Below are 23,440 nucleotides of genomic sequence, written 5' to 3' on the forward strand. Positions count from 1 at the left end.
TGGCTAGCTTATTGTTGCTAATTAATTTTCATTAGGGATGTTTTGGCCTTCTATGTTTAAAATCTGCTAATTGTAAGATAAAGGGGAACCTAATTTGCTTGTGAAGCAATCAATGTGTGCTTGCCTTAGCAATCCTGCCTCAATATTATTAGAGATCGAAGGTGGTTTATATGCATTGCTGTACAAAAGCACAATATTGTGCTTTTCTTAGTATGTGCTTTTTTTTTTTTACAATATTGTGATATTTGTTAACGTAATATCTACCAGTACATTTATGAATAATAAGTTTTTAATTTCTGTCAGCACTCCACTAGTGTAATCACTAGACATTGCTGATAGAGATGCAGAGACAATGTCAAAATCTTCCAGTCTTATTTCAAAAGAAGAAGAAAAAAAAGCAACACTTTGACATAAACGTTTTCTTTAGTAAACTTAAAATCATTGACTGACAGGAGAAATACCATCTTCAAAATAAAGCTTCATAACAGTGCAGACACATTTACATCAGTAGTTGTCCATTCAGGTTCAAGTGAAATTCAGTGGCTCAGTAACAAAGCACAACTTGATCTGGTAGCGATTGTACAACTAAAACATTTTGAGGAAACGTCAACAAATGCAATTGGAACATCATGTCAACCAAATAACCTTTAAACACACATTTGCTTTCTCCATCACAAGGCATTAAGGAAGTGTTTGAATTCCAGGTGATGCATCCCCACTACCAGGCTACTAACAAAAGATCAGAGTGGCTTCAAACAGTTGAGAGCAATAAAGTAGGCGGGTGTCTATCATTTGAGCACAGTCAGAAGGTTGGCATTCATCTCCAGCTGGAGGTGAATGTGTGCTGGTGCCATGTCTTGTGCACAGGACATATTTGGAGCAGGAGTCATTCAGAAGAACACCGGATCGTGTTTGGGGTTTTCATGCCTTCCATGCGACTCACAGGATTTGGCAAAAAAAAACAAAAAACACAAAGATCCAGATCGCAGATCCGGGCTTGTCATAATGTTGTGTGTAAATGAAAACAAAACTGAGCACAGACATTCCTTGAGTAAAAAAGAAACCTGAAACCCGCATAAAATACACATTCATTAACAGCTCACTTATTCAGAAGTATTATTTTAACTTCTTGTTGTAATATGTGATGTTTTTCTTAAGATGCTGCAAAAACTGCAGTCCACAGACTCCAGAATGTTCAATAATGCTCTCCTAGCCAGGTAGATGTGTGATCTGTAGATGTACCTCTTGCGAATAAATACTTTACATTAAATATGTCCAAGTTTGAACATGTGACCAATGGCTTCTTTGTTGTACTTTAAGATTGGGAGAGGCATTAAAAAAAAAAAAAAAAAAAAAAAAAAAAATAGACAGCGCTTGCATTTAGTGCAGGTATTCTTTGGCGTTGGTTTGGATTCGTCAAGCATCTTTGGTCAGAAGTGGGCGTCGCTGTTGATAACTTCTTGCCCAACCTTGAACAACCTAAAAAAAAAAAAAAAGAGAGCGAGAGGGAGAGAGCGAACCTGTGAAGTTGGTTGTGTTTTTTACAGAACTAGGCTTTCACTCAACACCAACTCATTCAGTAGACATGCCCACAGTGTTGAAGAGAGGAGACAAGCGGCTTGCTTTTTCATGATTTTGAAGACTCGTTTTATATAGATTTTTTTTAATTATTAACTCATTTACTCCCAATAACGTATAAATACGTTTTTTAATGCTCTAAGTGTCCCAAAGACGTATGTATGCGTTTTTTTTGGTGTTAGCATACAGAAGGCTTTGATGCAGCCTCTCAACTGCAAAGAACGGTTGCAGAAATGGTAGTTATTACACACACGGCCAGCAGGTGGCAGCAGAGCAAAGGAGATCAACCAGGGCCATGTAGAAAAAAAGCTCAATTACTTACAATTTTAAATAGATTTGCGAAAACTGATGAAACTTAGCTCTCTTCTAATGCTAATTGCTGCAAAACGGAAACAGATAGAAACATACTTTTTTTTTCCTGATGAAAGAAGAGACTTTTTTTTTGATAGGTTCCATGCTTTTATAGCAATAGAACACAATATTCTGTGGGCCCTGCAAAATCAGTCAAAATCCAGTAAAACAGCCGGGAGCGAACAGGACTGCTTCTGTGAAAATTGCTGGGAGTGAATGAGTTAAAGTTCTGGTAGAGCTGCTAACAACAATCTCGTGTCATGTGTCAAATTACGGATGTATATTCACTTTAATACAACATCACCTTAATTCAGTGCAAATAAAGAATAAACGAGTGTCTCTGTTTATCTTATGTGTAGTAAACACTGCCATCTACAGGTGCTGGTCATATAATTCACATATCCAGGAAAAGTCCGATTATTTCAATCATTTGTTTCAACAAGTGAAACTTGCATGTTACATTAATTCACCACACACAATGTGAAACATCTCAAGTCTTTGTTTCAATTTTGATGATTACGCCAGGAAGATACAAAAATAAAATAAAATGAAAATCCAGTGTTTCACAAAATTAGAAAATTGTGACACCCTCCGGAAGGCAAAAAGCTCTAAAAAAGAAATTGCAAAAAAGGGTCAAAACTACCAATAATTGCTTTAATAACCACAAAATAATAGTACTCAATTGGCCGGCAAACTCGCCTGACTTGAACCCCATTGAAAAATTGATGTTGTCAAGTGGGAACAGAAACCCTGAACTGCAGACGCTCTAAAGGCCGAATGTTGGGCTGCAATAACACCTGAATTGTGCCAAAGGCTGACCACCACCTTGACGCTGTCATGAATGCAAACGTTGGCTGTCCCAACAAAGTATGGAGGGCATACGACTTGAATATACTTCTTTAGAAATTTCTGTGTTTGAAATCTTTTTTTTTTTTTTTTGGGAGGTCACATGAAATATTCTAATTTTGTGAGACATGTTTTTATTTTGTTTTCCTTTCTGCCTTAATCATCAAAAATGAAATTTAAAAAAGGCTTGAAATATTTCCCTTTGTGTGGGGAACTGATCTAAAATGCATGTTTCACTTTTTGAAACATACTAATGAAATAATTTGACTTTTCCTCAATATTTGAATTATATGACCAGCACCTGTACTGTTTCCAAGCACTTGGTGCAAGACTTTGACTACAATTAACTCATTCACTGAAAAATTACAATATTACGTTCAATAATTATATATAAACCAAATCTACCAAATGACAGAATAGACTACCCACTTTTTGCCTCGTCCCGTTTATAATTGACAGTAGAAAAATGTCGGTTTGCCAAAATACAGCCATTTCTCCCATGGACTGTGAAACTGTGTTTAATTTGTATAAAATGGGGCAATGACGTCATCGACCGGTGGTTGGGCATCAGTAAATTTGTTTCCAAGTTTGACATTTACAGTGGAGCATAATCAGATTCTGCCCGCTCAAAAAAAATATACAATTGACAAGTATACTTGTCAAAGGCAGTGAATGAGTTAAAGTACTGTAGACCAATAATTTCATAAATACACAGTACTAATTATTTTGCACCACAATGAAACTTTTGGCTGTGACTTGTGATTAGTTTGTGTAAATAAAAAAATGCCTGAGACATCCATTTTGTTGACACCAAAATTAGACCGCTGATTTAGCTCAAACTTCTTGGCAGTAAGGAGTAGCAGTAGTTAGCACATCTGCCTCATGGTCGAGAAGTTGTGGGTTCTAAACCTCAGTTCCGAACTTCCGACATAGGGTTTTCAGTCCCTGAAACATTCTTTGCATATTCTTCTCTCAACTTGTTGCAGCTGTTTTCCTACATTAGAGGAACTGAGTTGTGAGAAACCAAGAATAACAGCCTGGCCGCATCAGAGTGTATGAAGCAACCAAGGAAACCCACAGATTAAAAAAAGAAACTATAGAGAAATGTATATGTACAAGTGCCAAACTTAAAAAAAAAAGAAAGAAAATGAAATAACTCACAAAGTTTCAGTGAAAACAAAAGTGTGGCTTACTTTGGTGTCCTCCTCTCGCCATAGCATCTCTTGCTCAGCTTCATTCACTTCCTCTGACGGGTCATATGAATAGATTGGTAACAACTGATGGCGGAGTCTGTCAAGTCTGACAAAACAACATCAAGCAAAGCACCGATTAAGAAGAGACAAAACATAGCGAACAGGTCCTTGTTAAACACGAGACGACATCTTTACCTCCGTTTTTTACGAATGTACAAGATCTGAAAGAGAAGACAGAAATATAAATTCTTATTCCATCATGGAAATCATTGCAATAGAACACTGCAAGTCAACCACCAACTTACCACTGCGACAGCTATTCCAATGATGGTGATGAGGAAGAATGGCACCAACACATAGCCGACCGCCACATCTCCATCAATGGTAGGGGACGGAGTGGTACTATTCATTTCATATGATCGGGGCAAGGGGCTATAGGGGCTGCTTTACAGCAAACAGAAAACCCCCACCCAGGGACATACACTGTGTAGCGGCTCACTCCTCAAGCTGCCCCGTTGTTGATCACGCCTCATCCCTTTCATTCATGTGACTTCCACATGGTATCACTGCTCCTTCTACTTGCATGGGAAAAAACACACACAAGGCAATATGAGTACACAGTAACTACTAGGGGTGTTAAAAAAAATCGATTCGGCGATATATCGCGATACTACATCGCGCGATTCTCGAATCGATTCAATAATCGGCAGAATCGATTTTTTTTTTTTTTTTTTTTTTTTTTTTTTTTTTAGGATTCACACCTTGAGCATGGAAGAATGTTATATGAACGGAACATTAAGCCTTAATATTTTATTTTAATGCTGTTCAAACATGAAACAGATTACAACCTCTATAAGACTGAAATTTCAGATAAATAAATAATACATTTTCATATAAATCTTACACTCTACAAGCTTACTGATTAGTATTTTCTAAATTTGAATGAAAAAAAAATCGCAACAATCGACTTATAAATTCGTATCGGGATTAATCGGTATCGAATCGAATCGTGACCTGTGAATCGTGATACGAATCGAATCGTCAGGTACTAGGCAATTCACACCCCTAGTAACTACTGTATTAAGTCAGGTCAATGCATTTATAATACATATACATAAACGTGTGTGTGCGCGTGTGTCACGTGTTTATGACATCAACATAAGTAGAATGTAAAAGCGAAATAATTGCCCGATAGTTTATTAAGTTTATTAAAAACTTTCTCGCGTAGCTACACCAAGAAGCCACTTTCTCGCTGCGAGGATATTGACTGCTCCTACCTGCTCGACCTGTCCTCAACGCAGCACGGTTTTGAAAAGACGACGAACAATGAACTTCCGGGTTGAAAAGCGCTGCATTTTGTCGCGCGTCCAAATCGGTTAGCTTGGGGCTAACTTAGCTCCCGTGGCCGGCCGCTGCTCCGCGAACGCCTAATAAAACTTATTTGAGCCAGAAAACACGCACTGGCTGACTATCTCCGTAACGCTACTGTTTGTTACTCACGGACGACACCAGGCGAGTCGTTCGTTCCGGAGGAAATCGATTTGAATTCCCACTCACCTCCCGTGAATCACACCAGTTTGTTTGTGTTGCTTCCGCAAGCAGCCTATCTTTTGCAAGCTAGCCGTAAGAGCGAGGGTAACCGTAGTGCTTCCTCTTTCAAAATAAGGCGCCATACTCGCTCACGTCAAGACAACATTTTTAACCCAAACTTGAAGACACATGCTGCTAGATCTTGAGTTCGACCAGGGAAGGTTAAAGTCGAGCTGGTGTCATTTTTATTTATTTATTTTTTTAAATCCGGCCCACATTTACACTATTACGCGTCCTGTACTATTTGTTGCAATAATTAACCCGTGTTTCCTAAATCAAATATGTGATTACATAATTGTTGATTAACTTAGAAAATGATAAAATTGTTGTGCTTTATGCATGTAGCCCACATTTAACACGTTTGTTATGTGTTTTATTAAATAATTGTTAAATAATATGCTAATGATGATGAACCGTCTTTCGTATTCCATCAGGGGGCGCCACATTGACTCATTTGGGTGGTTTGTTTGGCATTCGGTCCCTGTTATTTGAACACATTTTGGATAATGGTTCTTGGAAATGTGTAATTGTTCGTAACCAAATACAGATTCTGAAATCAATTACTACATTATTCATAATAATACAAAATTGGTTTTAATCTGCATCAAATCCTCAGTTTATGTTGTTATTTTTATTTTTATTTATTTTATTTATTTTTAGTAAGACTGTGATAACTTTGTTCCTAAAAATCAGGATTATTCTCATCCCAGTAATTAGGTGGATTCGTGCTGGATTTCAGGAATAAAATGTCTTCACTAAATTCTGTCTGGTCAAATAAATATTTTTTTTTTTTTTTACTTTTTTTTTTTTTTTACAGTGTATGACGTTTTCTGGACACTTTCATAATGCTCTATCACAAGAACTGTAAAATGACACAAAGCAGGAGAAAAAGAAAAGACTTTGTGAAGCCATATGGCTTACCCAGGGATTGTTGAAGGCCTGAAAAAGAAGAACATGCTATTAACACTCCCAAACATCCGGGCATTTCTAAATGTATTGTATTGCTATACGATCCAAATGAATTGTTAAATTAAATATATTAGACCGTGTTGAATGGCAGGCTGATTGGTACATGTGATAAAACATGTTGGCGATATAAAGATAAACAACAATGTCTCATTTGTATCTGCATCTGAAATTATTGTGTGCAATTCCTTTCTCACCCATGTATTTTTAAACAGGAAATACACAAATGCACCATCCATCCATCCATCCATCCATCCATCCATCCATCCAGGGCCGGGTCGCGGGAGCGGCAGCTTTAGGAGGGAAGCCCAGACTTCCCTCTCCCCAGCCACTTCAACCAGCCAATCCGGCAGGATCGTTCCCAAGCAAGCCAAGAGACACGTCTTTCCAGCGTGTCCTGGGGTCGTCCCCGGGGACCTCCCGCAGGTGGGACATGCCCGAAACACATCTCCAGAGAGGCATCTGAAGCAGATGCCTGAGCAGCTGAGCCACCTCAACTGGCTCCTCTCCACGCGGAGGAACAGACTCGATACCTCCATCCATCCATTTTCTTGACCGCTTATTCCTCACAAGGGTCGCGGGGGGTGCTGGCGCCTATCTCAGCTGGCTCTGGGCAGTAGGCGGAGGAACAGACTAGATACCTGAAGTGACAAATAATTTGACATAATCATTACTATTTTTTGTATTATTATTTCACACGTAGGGGAGGCGACAGGGAGGCCCCCCTCCCCTGCCTGCTCCGGCTGCACGTCCTATGTCGCAATATTTTTTTCTTTTATCAACAAATCGTAAAACTTGAGAAACTTATAAACAGGATGAAATTTCCACTCTCTATTTCTGCAAATTTAGTCTCTCCAAATGTTTCGCAAAAGATTGTGCCAATATGGGTTATGACTAGGGATGTTCGATACCACTTTTTTTCAGACCGATACCGATACTCAGACCCTCAGTACTCACCGATACCGATACCAACTGCCGATACCAGTAGTACATTTTGACAAATAACAAAAAAATCACTAAAAGATATTTTTAAACAAATAGATTTCCTTTAACTCATTCACTCCCAGCAGTTTTCACAGAAGCAATCCCGTTCGCTCCCGGCTGTTTTACTGGATTTTGACTGATTTTGCAAGGCCCACAGAATATTGTGTTCTATTGCTATAAAAGCATGGAACCTGTCAAAAGAAAGATTAAAGTCACTTCTTTCATCAGGAGAAAAAAGTATGTTTCTATCTGTTTCCGTTTTGCAGCAATTAGCATTAGAAGAGAGCTAAGTTTCATCAGTTTTCACAAATCTATTTAAAATTGTAAGTAATTGAGCTGTTTTTCTATATGGCCCTGGTTGATCTCCTTTTCTCTGCTGCCACCTGCTGGCCGTTTGTGTAATAACTACCATTTCGGCAACCGTTCTTTGCAGTTGAGAGGCTACATCAAAGCCTTCTGTATGCTCTAGCATAAAAAAACAAAAACAAACAAACAAACAAAAAACTTATAAATACGTCTTTGGGACACTTAGAACATTAAAAAAACTTATTTACACGTTATTGGGAGCAAATGAGTTTATTTTGACAAAAAACAAAAAAACAGCACAGTCACTCTTCAATAGTCTTAACGCTCAAAATAAAACACAAAAATGCTCTTTTAGTTTAAGATTCACAATTTTGAAGTATTTCCAAACCGGTGAAGTTTTGAAAAACTGCTGCAAGCTAGCGCCAGTTACAGGCAAGGAGGACTCACTTAACGTCTTCCCCCTCTGCCATCGGTCGCTTGCACTCGTCTGCATCACGAGTACTCGAGTACTTGAAAAAAGGCTGGTATCGGCCCGATACCGATACCTGGTATCGGTACACGCCCATCCCTAGTTATGACTATTTAAAACCATCTACATGAAAGTATATAATTTTTTATATGTGTCTTAAACATTTAGAGGGAAAAAGAAGAAAAAGCAGATGATTTTCCTCTTTCCTTCCTGTGCAGCGTTTGCACACCATAAATGTTACCAGAGGGCTCTTCCAATCAATCCATCATCCCACCCCCAACCATACTCCACACCAAATGGACGTGATTGACAAGCACCGAAGTGACGCCCCTCTCTTCCCATTCTACTCAGCGATTGGCTTTGGATGTGGAAGTCGAATTCGGGGCTCTCCCTTTGGTCGAAACTCCCACATTACCTAAATTTGGAAAAATCCACTATACGTTCAGATAAAATTTAGGCTATTTCTATTTATCGGAAAGGAACTCAGTCCCACTTGAAGAGACGGACTGCTCGTAAGAATGATTGTCATTAGAAATTAAATGTATTTAAACGTAATAAATCAATCATAATAATAATAATTTGTTGCACCAGCCCCCTTCTTGCAGTCAATTTTGTGTGGTCCATTGAAAAAGAAACATCAGGGGCATCCTCCCACGTCGCGCCTGTGCTGTGCGTGCTCCCTCTCCCTGCGTGCATCGTGATCAGGCTGCAGAGTCTCGCGGAGGTCACCTTCTGTCACCGCAAGGTGGAAACGACTGAATCATTTGCAGTCAAGGCTATCTGGACTCCGCGCACCTCGCCAAGCATCGCGTATCTGGTAAGCGAGTGCGCCACGTTTTGCGCGCAAATAATTGCGTCCTTCCGCATTGGCGAAGCTCGAGTAGAGGAATCGCATCGCGCCATTTGCCAATGTTATCCCTTCGCAATGCACTTTCCGTGGCAATGTAGCTTCTAAATTATGCATGCGTCATCGTATACGGTATTGTTGTCAAAATAAGCATCTTGTGTCACGTCGTGTTTTTGTAGGCTGAATTGTTTGTTTTTGTCACCTAACTTTAATTAAATGCAATCTTTGTTTTTGTTTGTTTGTTTTTTGCATTGATGCATTTTTTTTTCTCTCGAGCAAACGTTAACAGTGATTCAGTGTGGTGTTTTCCAGCATAAATAGGCTGTATGGATCAGTGGCGTCCTCAAAGGTTGTTGCCATGTTATTGTAGTAGATGGAGATGGTGGCCATGTCTGGAGAGGATGGACGTCGCGTTTGTATTCCATTTGTGCCCTTCTATGCACCATTACGGGGAAAAAATAATTCGAAACAAACAAGCATTCGACAGTTGTTTGAAAATTGCTGCCTGTTATATTTTTTGAGGGGGATTTTTGTGTGTGTAGAGGATAGGAATATAAACGAGAGCGCTCCTCTGTGCCGTTATGTAATTGGTTGACACAGCTCAGTGAGGAGCCATCTCTCGCGTCATTGTTTTTCTTATTTGCATCTCTGGCCAACAAGCAGCGGCACAGAGGCACTGTTTTTTGCTGCATGTGGTGTTAAAAATCGTCTAAAATGCATCCACGCGAACTGATAGAAGCATCTGCAAGACACATTTATGCGTTTGTTATATGAGGCGGGATGTGTGTTACACGGTCTGTGTTTTAACATTTTGTCCGCAAGAAATGGTGCAGCTAAAAAAAAAAAATAACAGCAGTCGAGCCCCCCCACATCACACAGATTCTCCTCGGAAGACGCATAGCTGCCCCAAAGGCGTTTGTTTGTGTTGCTTTCAATCGAGATCAGTCGAAAGATGACGGACAGGAAGCTTACTCCGGAACTGTCCAAGGTTCTGGATGCTGAGCTCTGTTTGCCTGGAGGGTCTGCCAAGGGCCAAGGTTCCCGAGAGAGGACGATGATCATACCATCAGGGAGGGTAATTACATTTATTTTTGGGGGGAGGTGAGGGGGTGTGATTGGTTTGATTACTTTTATCCACTCATCTATCTATCTATCTATCTATCTATCTATCTATCTATCTATCTATCTATCTATCTATCTATCTATCTATCTATCTATCTATCTATCCATCCATCCATCCATCCATCCATCCATCCATCCATCCATCCATCCATCATCCATCCATCCATCCATCCATCCATCCATCCATCCATCCATCCATCCATCCATCCATCCATCTATCTATCTATCTATCTATCTATCTATCTATCTATCTATCTATCTATCTATCTATCTATCTATCTATCTATCTATCTATCTATCTATCTATCTATATAACCCATCCATCCATCCATCCATCCATCCATCCATCCATCCATCCATCCATCCATCCATCCATCCATCTATCTATCTATCTATCTATCTATCTATCTATCTATCTATCTATCTATCTATCTATCTATCTATCTATCTATCTATCTATCTATCTATCTATCTATCTATCTATCTATCTATCTCACTGTAACAAAAATTCTGTTAGTTTTACAGGGAAAAAAACGGCCGCTGTGGTTACCAGGGAAATTATGTAAAAAAAATACAGTGGGGAAATGTAAACAACTTTACAGAACAACTTGTTTATTCTCCTGGTATTGAATGTACAATAAACAGCAACTGCTGCTGTATTTTACTGGGATTCAATGTACAATAAACACATGTACATGTACATTTTACAGAGCAAAATAGCATAAAATCAGCATGTGCTTGGAAAATGGTACTTAATTTGTATAGCGCATTAGTACCTTTAAAGGATCTCAAAGTGCTTTGTGGTTAACTACTCATTTTGCAGCATCAGAAAAAAATGGACTTAGATTACCTTGCTTATGGATGTTTAACACGGTAACACTGCGCTGGGATCGAACCAACAACCTCAGGGGTGCAAGCCGACCACTCTTCCACTAACTCATGCTAATCTGTAGTCAAAGCACTTTGAGCACCTTGTAAGGTTGTAAAGCTACACAAATGTACCATGTTCCAAGCGCATGCTGCTTTTATACTATTTTGTTCTGTAAAATTTATATACAGTTACTGTTTACTGTTTATTATACGGTCAATACCAGTAAAATAGGCAAGTAGTTCTGTAAAGTTGTTTACATTTCCCCACTTTATTTTTTACAGAATTTCCCTGGTAACCACAGCAACGATTTTTTTTTTTTTTTACAGTGTATCCATCCATCCATCCACCCATCCATCCATCCATCCATCCACCCATCCATCCATCCATTCATTCATTCATTCATTCATTCATTCATTCATTCATTCATCCATTCATTCATTCATCAGTTCATTTCTCCCATTGTAGTTCACTGAATTTCATACTGAATCTTATGTGACGTGACGCGAGCTAAACTATACAAATTCATTTCCATAACAATTTGTCAGAATTTTCCTTTTTTTTTTTCTCACTTTTTGTTTCGTCAATTAAATTACCATGGGACAGTTATTGCAGATGATAAAAATCCTTGTACAGGAGGACACAGTTGCCACATGAATCAAAGTACATGATATTTCAATGTGCACTCATCAATATTATCTGTCTATGGAGGATTCATTTCGCTTTGTTTTCTTTTTGCAGCAAAGAAGGCAAGTCTATTAAATCAGATTACTGTAATCAGGTCTGAAAATTATAAATTAAAACTCAGCACTCTTTTTTCTTTTTTTTTCTGATAGACTAGATTACACCGTTTAAGCATCGACAATGGGTTCTGTTTCTACTTTGTGCAATGCACTTGTACAAAATGTCTTGCTGCATAATGTTTTTGTATCTTCTGTACCAATTGCTGTTGAAACGATGCAAATTGCTCCTATTGTGGAACTCAGAAATGTTATCTGATCTTATGTTGTAGATATTTATCCTATTACCTTATACTGACATCCTAATTCATTTCCTGAGTCCGGTTCCTCCAATTTTGCTATTCTCGAGTTAGTTATTCGCCACTATAATGCAGTACCAGCCAGATCTATATGATAAGTGCACTGCATCACCCAATCGTTTATTTGAATGTTTTGCGACATGTCATGATTAGCTTAGCAATTAGCATGGCGTCACTGTCTCCTTCCTGTTAATTGCTCCTTGTCTTCCCTTCATGTTCACGATACTTGGCAGAAGTGGATAGCTCATCCGCTGCTATGGAGGCGATGATTCGATCCTTGTGCTGTGTTGACACTGGACGTGTCGTGAAGCAAAATTGCAGCTCTGCATTGTGTTAGCTGGACTTTTCAAATATCATGAACAAATTCAGTGATTTCAGGTAAAAGAGCTCGTAATGTTGCACTAGGGTGCTTTGCTCATTTGTTTGAGTTTTTTTTTTTTTTATGCTCTCTTCTCAGCGATCTATTCTTACTAGCTAGGGGTGTGAATTGCCTGACGATTCGATTCGTATCACGATTCATAGGACACGATTCGATTCCATCCCAATACGAATTTACAAGTCGATTGTTGCGATTATTTTTATTTCAATTTAGAAAATACTAATCAGTCAACTTGTACAGTGTAAGATTTGTATGAAAATGTATTATTTATTTGTCTGAAACTTCAGTCTTATACAGGTTGTAATCTGTTTCGTGTTTGAACAGCATTAAAATAAAATATTAAGGCTTAATGTTCCATTAATATAACATTCCTCCATGCTTAAGGTGTGAACCCTAAGACGTTTTGGTGAATATTTTTCCATCAAAAATGGATATTTAAAAATCGATTCGGCCGCCTATTGAATCGATTCGAGAATTGCCGAATATAATATATTGCCGAATCGATTTTTTTTAAAACCCATAATTCTTACCATAATAACTGAGTTGCTTATTTAAATCTTGGGAGAGGTCACTGATACCTGGATTGTTTTTGTCACATGGAGCAACATGGCTCTTCACTGTGACCTTTATGTTGTTATCACATCATGGGTGTGGGCCACAAAGGACAATGTGAAAAAGAAAAACTGTTTTTGTTTTTTTGTTTTTTTACACCCCCAAATCCCCTGCAATATAAAGAGTTGGTGAGAGCATTTCCAGTGTTAGAGGTGGAGTCGGCAGTGTCTGACAGGGTGTGAAAAAAGGGGTGGACAGAGCGCACACATGGAAGACGGTGTCCTTGGTGGAGGCATGACTGAATATATTTTGTATCAGCTCCGCTTTTTTTACACGAAACAAATGCTTATGAGATAAAACAATGGTGTTGATTTGCATATCTTGCTTATTTGTTGTATTAGCCATGTTTGCTTTATTCGTTACTACCCAACTAAAAGAACATTGTAAACGAATGGTCGGATATTTGAGGCTCAGTTCCTTGTTGCCATCAAGCTGTAAAATGACAACATCACTGTCGTGTAGAAATAGTGAGCTCCTTACGGAATAACACCTGCAGGTTGAAGTGACTTGGCATTTTTATGAAGCTCATATTTGTTGCTCATATCTCAGGGTGAGTCAGCTTCATTGCGGTTCTGTCTGAAAGTCGGTTCATCCATTTATCATTTACTGTCCCAGATCTTCTGCATATGGCGTTTGTCATCAGGCTGCGTAGACGTGATTATTATTCACATTGCAGAAAACAGAACGACAGAAAGGAGCAATTGAACTAAAAACATCATCCCATTAACTCATTCACTCCCGGCCATTCATTTCACTGAAGCAACCCCTTTACTGGATTTTGACTGCTTTTGCAAGGCCCACAGAGTATTGTATTCTATTGCTATCAAACATGGACAAAACCACCCTGAAAACTAATTAAAAGTAACTAAATTTAAAAAACAAAACTCAAAATGAAAAATTCCAAAACTATAATAACCCTACTGCCAAATTACAAATCAACTGGTTTATATCCTGTAGCATTTTTTCTAAATATGCAAAAGCACAAATAAATGATTTGTAAAATTTTTAGGACTAAACACAATTTCTCTTCATAACATTATGTGGCCCTTGCGTCCTTTTGATTTTCTGTATATGGCCCTCAAATGAAAAAGTTTGGACACCCCTGTTTTAGCAGTTTCACCCCTCCAACACACCTTTCAAAGGATCAGCTCATCAGCAATCTCCGCAGAAAGCTGATGAAGTTTCCGATCATTTGATTCAGGTGTGATGGAGTAAGGAAACCTCTCGAACATGCAGGACTGTGGCCCTCGAGCATCTGAGTTTAAAACATAAAAGAGGATGATTTGGGAGGATGCGATCCAGGCGAGGTACAAACAGGGAACGCCCTTATTTCAGGGTCACTTTACACAAAGTAAGTGACTCGCTTGATTTGATGGAGAATCACCTTCTCTGACTTAAGCACACGAGAGAATTTTCACCAGTGTGCTGCATCCTCAAGCCACTCCACGTGAGTCAACATCAACGTCCTGCTTTGTCTCATAGATCTTTCTTTCTCATCAGCATCCATCACACTGACGCTGTTTCCCCTTCGTCTTGCTCTTCTGTCCGTCTCTATTTGTCCCCCCACCCCCCCCTCCACTGTCTGCCCCACCGCCTCTCACCTCCTCCATGCTGTCACTGGGAGGCTGGTGGCAAAGCCTTGCTCGTTACATAACCCACTGCAGCATCATGCGGGACGCTGGCTGGCTGGCTGCAATCATAACTCAATGCAAATGTGTGTGGATAGTTGAGCAAAGTCACCTATTGATGATGTAACTAACGCAAGCGGGGGTGAAGAAGGTGCTTGTCTTCAATGCAGATTATTCGTCTGTATTTAGCCCATTTAGCCCATCTATCTTCATGTGTACAGCATGTACGTCTTGTCCACATGGACAGTTAGAGGCGAATATTATTCTGATGCTAACATCATTTGACTAACATGTTTTATTTCATTGCTGTCACTATGATTCTCTGTGTCCATGCAACAACTCGGGAGAGAGGAATTCTGCAGATTGTGTGGAACAGACTTGATTAAGCTTGTCCCGAAGCAGATGATGCAAAAGAGAGTGCACTGCTTGGCTGCAGCCAGCAGAGACACTTGTATTAATTCTCATCTACTTTACATTTAACTCATTTACTCCCAAAAACGTGATAAATATGTTGTATTTTAAATATTACCATGCTCCCAAAGATGTATTTATGTGTTTTGGCTTTGATGCAGCGTCTGAACTGCAGAGAACGGTTGAAGCAATGGTAGTTATTACAAAAACGGCCAGCAGATGGCAGAAGAGTATAAGAGATCAAAAACCTCTTTTCCACACTATTTTAAACAGATGTGTGAATAATGATGAAACTTAGCCATATTCTAATGCTAATTGATGCAAAATGGAAACAGATAGAAATATATATATATATATTTTTTTTTTCTGATGAAAGAAGAGGCTATAATCTTTCTTTTGGTAAATTCCATGTTTTTATAGAAATAGGACACAATATTCTATGGGCCTTGCAAAAGTAGTCAAAATCTTTTAAAACAGCGAAAATGTCCTGGGAGTGAATGAGTTAAAGAACAACAAGACAACGTCAGTTCAAGGAAGCTGAGCTAGACAATTGTAATTATTAGTCCAAGCAGCATTAAAGTCTACAGTTTGTAGTTGTATTATGGAAATGCATATTTGTGATAAATAGTCATATCAAACGGTGTCCAACTTCAACAAAATAGCAATGTTAGCAATACTAAGCTAGCATTAGCATTGTGAACAACCCAACATTACATTAGCGAGCCACAGGCACAAGCACTGGTAGCATGACGTATTCATAATAGAGTGTTACTATAACACTGAATTTATTTTAAGTTAACTTCTTTTTGTATGTACAATCAATTAAAAAATCGAAAAGAGGCGATAAATGTACCGGTTGAGCAGAAACTAATTCTGTGTCGCTTCTAAATCCTCTAATGTTGTCAATTATCGAATATTTTTAGAATCGATTAATCTATCGATTATTCAATGATTAATCGACTAAATGGATTCATTTTAATTTTGCATTAAAGTGTATTACAAAAGTATTTTTTCACGATTACTGTTTATTAACCAATGAATGGTGTTTATTTTGTGCTTTGTCGTCGTATAGTGATTTATAAAAGTGTGTTGTACTACGGTTATCGGTTTGGTGTTTGGTCATTGTTTTCCAAAGTAAAAACAGATGTTTGCAAATGTCTTATTTTGATTAAACACAGGAAATAACAGTTCTTTCAGAAAGGACTACAGAAATCAGTGAACACTTCCTGTTAATAGGCTGTAATCAGAGGATTTGGACAATTTTAAATAAAAAAAATAGCTCCAAACGATTACTCGATTATTAAAATAATTGTCAATTATTTTGATAATTGATTACTCGTCAACTACTTGATTAATTTTGTTAGCAAGAGATGGGATTTTAATTTTGGGATAAAAAAAATAAAAAAATCCCAAGGTAGATGTTCGAAAATAGTGTGGGTGTGTGCATGGGATATCGTTGACTTAAGAGCACAGTCAATTATTGATAACTCGTTTGTCACATCTATGTTGGTTTCAAATAACAAAACAAAATCTATATATATTTTCATTAGTTACATTTTTATTCACAAACTGATGAATAATTTTCTGACATTATGTATTACTACTTGTGTTTGACACGGGGAAAAAAATATACTACTTATTTAGAAGGAAGACATGAGGGGAAATCCTTGACGAAGCACAAAGAATGCAGAACCTTGACTGGTGGAGCATTTGCTGGAGGCGTTCATGATAAGGTAGCTGAGTCATCGCTCTTCTACTATTCTGCTTTTCAGCTGTGATCTACAACACAAGCCAGCATAGACTTCCTTTGCAAAGAAAAGGCTGAATGGAAGCAATGTCATGATCAGATATTTTGCTAATTTACTATATGAAAACATTGATTGGTAATGTGTGGTGTGATAAAAAAAAAAAAACGGCAGCCTCAGGAATCCCGTATTTGCAGTCGCTAAAGAACATGCTAAGAAGATAAGCACGCTATCTGTGTTAGCTTACAAGCCCTAGCAAAACCTTGGTTTCGAAAGCTAAACACACAAATTAGCATGGGGCAGCTTGATAGGCTAGCAGTTAGTGAATAAGGTGTAAGACAGGAGCTACTCCATTTCAAATTCTGAATGTCAGTTGACATTTGGATTATGTTTATAGAAGGCATGCAGCAGTAAACTCACCCTCCGCCTCACACTGTTAGTTTACATCCTGTTGTGTTATTGTGGCTTTAATGTACGTGCATCACTTGTGTACTTCTTTACAAAACAGACCTACACTAACAGGACCAAGAGTAACATGACTGATTGTCCTTTTTGTTCCATGATTGAACTGTGTTTCTACACGTTACTCTTCATCATCATAGTGCGTCGTCACTCGAACAGCTAGCTTAATGACGGCAAAATCTGCGCCAGGCAGCTCTGTTTCCTGGCAACAACCGAGAGACAAATCACATCTCCGTTTTCCTCGCCATGTTACCACCTCCACCCTAGGATCGCCACACCTTCACTCCAGCTGCCCACCCCTCCGCTCGTCCCTCTCCTCGCCCGTGTCACGTCCCTCCCTTGCCTCCACGTCAATCTCCATTGCTTGTCACCACCCAGACGCTGCTGTCTCACCCTGTTTGTCTCTGTCACCCCCATGTCGCTCTGCCTAAGCCCGTGTCTGAATGAAAGACCTCCCTCTGTCTCGCGCCTCGTGTGTCCTGTTTTCGCCCTGGGTGGACACACGAGGGTCTTTGCTTCTTTCTCAAACACCACCCACGTAGTCAAAACTAACAGATTGCCGCGTGTGCACATTTTTTGCCACAGCATAAAGTAGCTAACATTTTACTTACCTTGCCATCTTAATTCTCAAACATTCTTGTCTAAGCAGTCAGAAGGACGACTGCGCAGCAAGGTAAAGTTAGTTCATCTCTATGAAATCTTCTTACTGTAACAAGCTTATGTGTTTGTTGTGGTTTCCATTGAGTGCTATAAGTGGCTCATGGTGGACGCTCAAATGTGTCAGGAACATGTCAGTTTTCTCGTGTGCTTTCAGTCCAAACCATGTACTAATGTTAGCTCACTGTAATTAAAGACTACAGATAGGCCATAAGAAACATTTTTGGAATTTCCATCCGTTTATGGAAAAACAGGACATTATTTCAAACTGACATATTGATTATGAGTCCGTTACTGGTTTGGTCCGTGACATCTGTCCATAAAAAATGGGCAAAATTGTTAAATGTTTAGTCAGTTATCAAAATAGTTGTCAATTAATTTGATAATTGCTTAGTTGTCTTGTCAATTAGTAATTCATTGTTGCACCTCTACTTTGATGTGTTTAACTCATTCACTCCCGGCCATTTTCACTGAAGCAACCCCTTTACTGGATTTTGACTGCTTTGGCAAGGCCCACAGAGTACTATAAAACATGGAATCTACCAAAACAAAAATTAGCATCTCTTCTTTCATCAGGAAAAAAATGTATATTTCTATCTGTTTCCATTTTGCAGCAATTAGCATTAGAATATAGCTAAGTTTCATCCCAAATCTGTTTAAAACAGTGGGGAAAAGAGTTTTTTGCAACATGGCTCTGTTTGATCTCTTATACTCTTCTGCCACCTGCTGGCTGTTTTTGTAATAACTACCATTGCTTCAACCGTTTTTCACGGCCTTCTCTATGCTCTAACATAAAAAACATTTTAAAAAACAAAACAAAACAAAAAACGTATAAACACGTCTTTGGGAGCAAATGAGTTAATATCATTATGTTGAGACAGCTCTATCTTCTGAATTGTATTTTGTAGAACTAAATGCACAACAAAATAATACAAAAGGCATCAACTCAAATCTGAGTCTTTTATTGCTCCATGACATGCGGTACACATAACAATTTTGCATTGCTGCTCTCATTTCTGAATGACGTTGCCATGGCTACGCTGCCATGCTTCCAAAGTTGCTGCATGGCCATCACTAATTTGCATGACAACCTCGTGTTTCTGTTCGAGCCACTTATTCACGATTCTTCCCACCGTGCTCCCTCCCCCTCTAAAGCTATTCAAGTGGCACAGCACAGGATTATCCCTCGGACTCCGAGACACATTTGTTTGGTCGCACTCATCCTCTGAGCAACAGAGGTCAATATTAACATTTCTTTTACATTTGACATTACCCATTTTTAGGGATACATTTGGATTACATAATCTTCAAATCTTCTTTGTATGTTTTACTGTGTTTTTTTTTCTATAATGGAGGCAATGATGGTAAGTGAATATGCACAACAATGTTTAGTTACATCCACAGCTTTAGATGTGTTGTAGTTTGAATAGGACATTATTGTGATGAAGAGGAGAAGTATTAGAAAGAGTAACTGTGGACGTAATGGCAACTTTCTCAGCCATGAAAAGCCTGTAAAATCTGAAGGGTGTATTATTTCACATTTCATTACACTTGCAGTAGCACCTCCCACTATTGTTTTCTTGTCTCTATCTCTTGGGACACATGACACTACCAGAACTGTAGGATGCCTTGTTTTTGTGCTTTGCAGCCTCGTGAGTCATCAGTCTTGTATAAATTGCGCGTTGTGACTGACTCTTCAGTTCTGTCTTATTGTCTTTCCACCTAAAGATGGATGCACATGTGCAAAAAATGGACAGTCACATGATTGTTTTCCAGTTAATTTTAGCATCTTCTTGCAACTTTGTTTGGTTTCTTAGGGGATTGTTGCATCATGCTAGAGCTTAACTGGCTTCCACATCACCTGGTGTTGTCGTCACAAATGCAGGACAACTCAATTGACGGACAGACAGACAGCTTGGCCTTGAGATGGTTGCTGAGATTATGACTGCTTAACTGTGAGGCTGCTTTAGCCTTTCTGGTCATACTGTAACTGGATAAGCTAACATTAATGATACCTCAGGGCTTGCAGTTTATCTGTTCTTTAAATTAACCTTTCTGAGACATTTTTCGGTTATTTTCCAGGTCTGTCAAAACACTGTATTATACACCAACCTTACACATCAATGAAATAAGTCTGTATGAACTCAGTGGAGGGTTTTAAAGGATCAGTAACGTGAAAAATCTACTTTTTGGCGCTTTTCGCAACATAAAAATGCTAATTCCTTTCCAAAAACATCACCAAAAGGGTGTTTTTCTAACTTCACCCACTCCAAGCATTAGCCCCTCCCAACCCGCGAAAACGAGCGTGTGCTCAATCTGTGACATCATGCGTTGAGGACCCACCTCCGCACCAACTCTGCCAACTACACACGCCCACTTTCTTTGAGACCTCAAAAAAAAGGTTGAAAAAAGTTGCCTTTATCAGGAAACATTCTGTCCAAATGAATTTAAAGCAATCAATTATTGTTCACATTTGCAATGCCAAAGTACAATGACAATTGGCTGTCTTAAAATCCAACAAAGGTTCCGTGACTGCGGCTGACGCTTGTGTAAACTACTACAAAAACTTTGCGCCATTGAACCTATATGAACGAATAGTGAAGTGGTTAGCGTGCTCACCCTCTAACCAGAAGTATCTTGGGGTTTGTATCCCACCATACACAGGACTTCTTTTTTTCCCTCCCCTCCTCCTCTACTACGATTTCTTGCGGCAAAAGGAGCCATTTTGTTTCAAATGTTTATTGAAGAATTCAACATCCATCCAATGTCCACATTTAAAGAAGACGCGGTTGTACTGCAAGGGCTGGCCGGTCTCGTCGTGGCCACTACACACACAGCCAATACGGGGTGAGATGGGGTTTTACTGACTTAATTCCGGGTTAGAAAAATAGCCACCAAAATAACTATATTTCACAAGAAATTACATCAGTAAGGTGCGAAAGCTATAAGATATAGAACGATATATTTCTTTTTTTGTTCTATCAAAGTCTACATATATATATATATATACATATATATGTATTCTATAAGTAAAAGGAGAAAACCTAAGAGAACATTGTTATTATTTTCATGCTTGAGTATGCTGCACTAATACGCACATTCACATTTGCATGATAATGAGGATACACTGTATTTGAACTGGATGTGCCGCGCGGTGCAGCAGCCTGAGCTTACGTGCAGACTCATGACTCAATCTGTGCATCACAGAAAATCGAGCATGCTAAGCTAACCGTTATAGATCAACAACTATCACTTAATTTGCTATGAAATGTTCAACAATTTTAGGATGAAGAACAAGAACCCATATTTAATTGCAAGAAAAATAAACACAAGTGCAGGAGTCTTGTCAACCAAGAATCATAATAAAGGAACATATTGCATCCCAGTAGAATAAGGAACTCGGAGTGGAAAGCTTCTTTCCAGTGAGTGAAATGGATTAGGCTTTCATTACGACTCCATAAGATTTCGTGTGTTTGTTGGTAACTTACCAACCACGCGTCAAACTAGGGATACTGTATTCTCTATTCACATGTCGAGAAAGCAGCAGCTGCTGTACGCTATTGCAGGAAATACTGTCTATGGGAATGCTGTTTTGTGGAATTTGTAGTGTCCACAAAATGGGGCCGGGCTTGTAAGGGATGGATTTAGGATCATGCATGTGTGATGGCAGTCGGTCTTTTCTAGGACACGCCAGTATGAGATGTGCATTCTCGTTCCTTGGGGCAGGGAAACTGGATGTGTAGCTGAGGAAGCTATTTTTATCTCACTATTATGAACGTCTCACTGAAACAGTTCCTTTCAGTAATTGCCACATTGCACCTCAAGGCCTGCTTCGTTAGGTAGCTCGTATTTATGCGTATTAATATTCTGCGGGAGCTTCTTGTATGTTGTATAACCATCTCTTTCCCCCCCCCCCCCCCCCCCCTTTTCTTCCAGCGTACAAGAAACCAAGTGCCACTTCAGAGCACAGGTTTGGTTGAGAACGACCATTGCAACATCCACAGAAATGTCGGGCTCCTACGATGAAACTCTTGGTGGTGACGACACCATGGACAGCTTCTGGGAGGTAGACAAACACAAGATTGCACCTATAAGTGTTACTGTCACTCTCAAAATATTAGCGAGTTCTGTGATCAGAACAACAAAAAACTACAACAAACTTATTTTGGACTAGTGGTACTGGTTAGGACATCTGTCTCATGGTTTAGAGGTCCCAGATAATCGATAAATGGATAAAATACTGAGCTTTTTTCATGTTCTAGATAATAAGAAGAATGAAAAACTCTTCAGAACTGCACTCTTGTCATTGGCACCAATGAAAAGATAATTGTGTAAAAGGGTTTTCCCAAAGAAAAATAGTTCAACCTCATACACAGGTTTGTAAGGTAGTTTAAGATGCAAAGACTAGTGTTGAACCTCCTTAACTCTCCGGTTCGAAATCTTTGTGGAACACTGCTTAGTTTCTTATCCCAATTTACTTTGGGTGAGAGACAGGGTACTATCAGGTCTTCAGCCAATTGCAGAGGACATAAGAGACAAACAATCATACACACTCACAGTGGATAAAGTAAATTTACCTGTTTGTTTTTTTCACCTCAAATCCTGGACAACTAGTGAGAGGCTGCACCAAATTGGTTGCAAATTGGGTTCTCCCTCTGCCCCAGATCCCAAGTTTAGCAACAGATCAGTCACAGAGCAGAGGAGAAAGCTCAACTTGCCTTGGTCGGCTTGACAGTGATCGCTCCTGCGCCTGGTCCCACTTCATGCATCCGCCCTGAGAGGCAAGTCCGATTCATTCATCTGGCAGTCCTTTTCTGGTGCCTCATAGACTCTTTGTGCTGTATGAAGCCTCTTCTGGCTCTGCTCCACCTCTTCTTTCTGTAGTGTCTACGGGCCATTCATGCCTTGCATACCATTTCCGGGTGTTTCCCATGGGATTCTTCTTCCATCACAATTTGCTGGGGACTTCCACTTCCACTGTTTTAATTTCCCATCTTCAGATAGTGTTCACTGACTACCATTGCCTTGGCGGCTTCAAACTCCTCAACCATTGATGAGACTGTCAAGGGAAGCTTGGAAAACTTGCCATACAGGTTGAATGTCTTGATGGACAAGGGGACTCCAAGCCATTTCCACAACAAAACTTGCTGCACAGTCTTTCCATTCCTTCTAATTAGGACATGAGAAAGTCATAAAGTAGGAATGGCCAATGCAACCGAGGTATGATGCCGTTCTGAAGGCTTTAAACCTTTCAAGTAAATTGAAATTGTGCTAAATTGTTTTGAGCCTGGTGTTCACCTGGGTTGGTCAGATTGCCACTGTCCTTGAGGGAGCTTTTGTAATGCTTTCCAAGGAGTCAGATCCCTTGAGCTTGGATTGTTGGGATC

At 39.2% G+C, this 23,440-nt stretch overlaps 2 protein-coding genes across 6 annotated transcripts in view; one reads left to right on the forward strand and one right to left on the reverse strand.

The window, feature by feature from the left end:
- Positions 1–404: 404 nt before the first annotated feature.
- smim29 (small integral membrane protein 29) lies at positions 405–6,320 on the reverse strand. 4 transcript variants are annotated; one of them, XM_077512600.1, is made up of 5 exons: positions 5,526–6,320; positions 4,274–4,543; positions 4,164–4,189; positions 3,969–4,074; positions 405–1,479 (listed from the first exon to the last, which is right to left on the reverse strand). In XM_077512600.1, exons 2-5 carry the CDS (start codon positions 4,376–4,378, stop codon positions 1,417–1,419), a joined length of 300 nt encoding a protein of 99 aa, XP_077368726.1. In that variant the 5' UTR covers positions 4,379–4,543; positions 5,526–6,320; the 3' UTR covers positions 405–1,416. The 4 variants fall into 4 exon arrangements, with proteins under 4 accessions (XP_077368726.1, XP_077368727.1, XP_077368725.1 ...); XM_077512601.1 differs by having other exon boundaries at positions 4,274–4,546; XM_077512599.1 differs by having other exon boundaries at positions 5,246–6,320.
- Positions 6,321–8,734: 2,414 nt separating this feature from the next.
- pacsin1a (protein kinase C and casein kinase substrate in neurons 1a) overlaps positions 8,735–23,440 on the forward strand; it is a 29,242-nt gene continuing 14,536 nt past the window's right edge. Inside the window, exons 1-2 of one of the 2 annotated variants that reach the window (XM_077512595.1) lie at positions 8,735–9,100; positions 21,990–22,119. In XM_077512595.1, the coding sequence (XP_077368721.1) occupies positions 22,060–22,119 (60 nt within the window). In that variant the 5' untranslated portion in view covers positions 8,735–9,100; positions 21,990–22,059. Of the gene's footprint in view, positions 9,101–19,233; positions 19,418–21,989; positions 22,120–23,440 lie in introns of those variants that run through there. The other variant, XM_077512596.1, reaches the window with a different exon arrangement.

Source organism: Festucalex cinctus, chromosome 2 (genome assembly GCF_051991245.1).
Source record: "Festucalex cinctus isolate MCC-2025b chromosome 2, RoL_Fcin_1.0, whole genome shotgun sequence".
Classification (NCBI taxonomy): domain Eukaryota; kingdom Metazoa; phylum Chordata; class Actinopteri; order Syngnathiformes; family Syngnathidae; genus Festucalex; species Festucalex cinctus.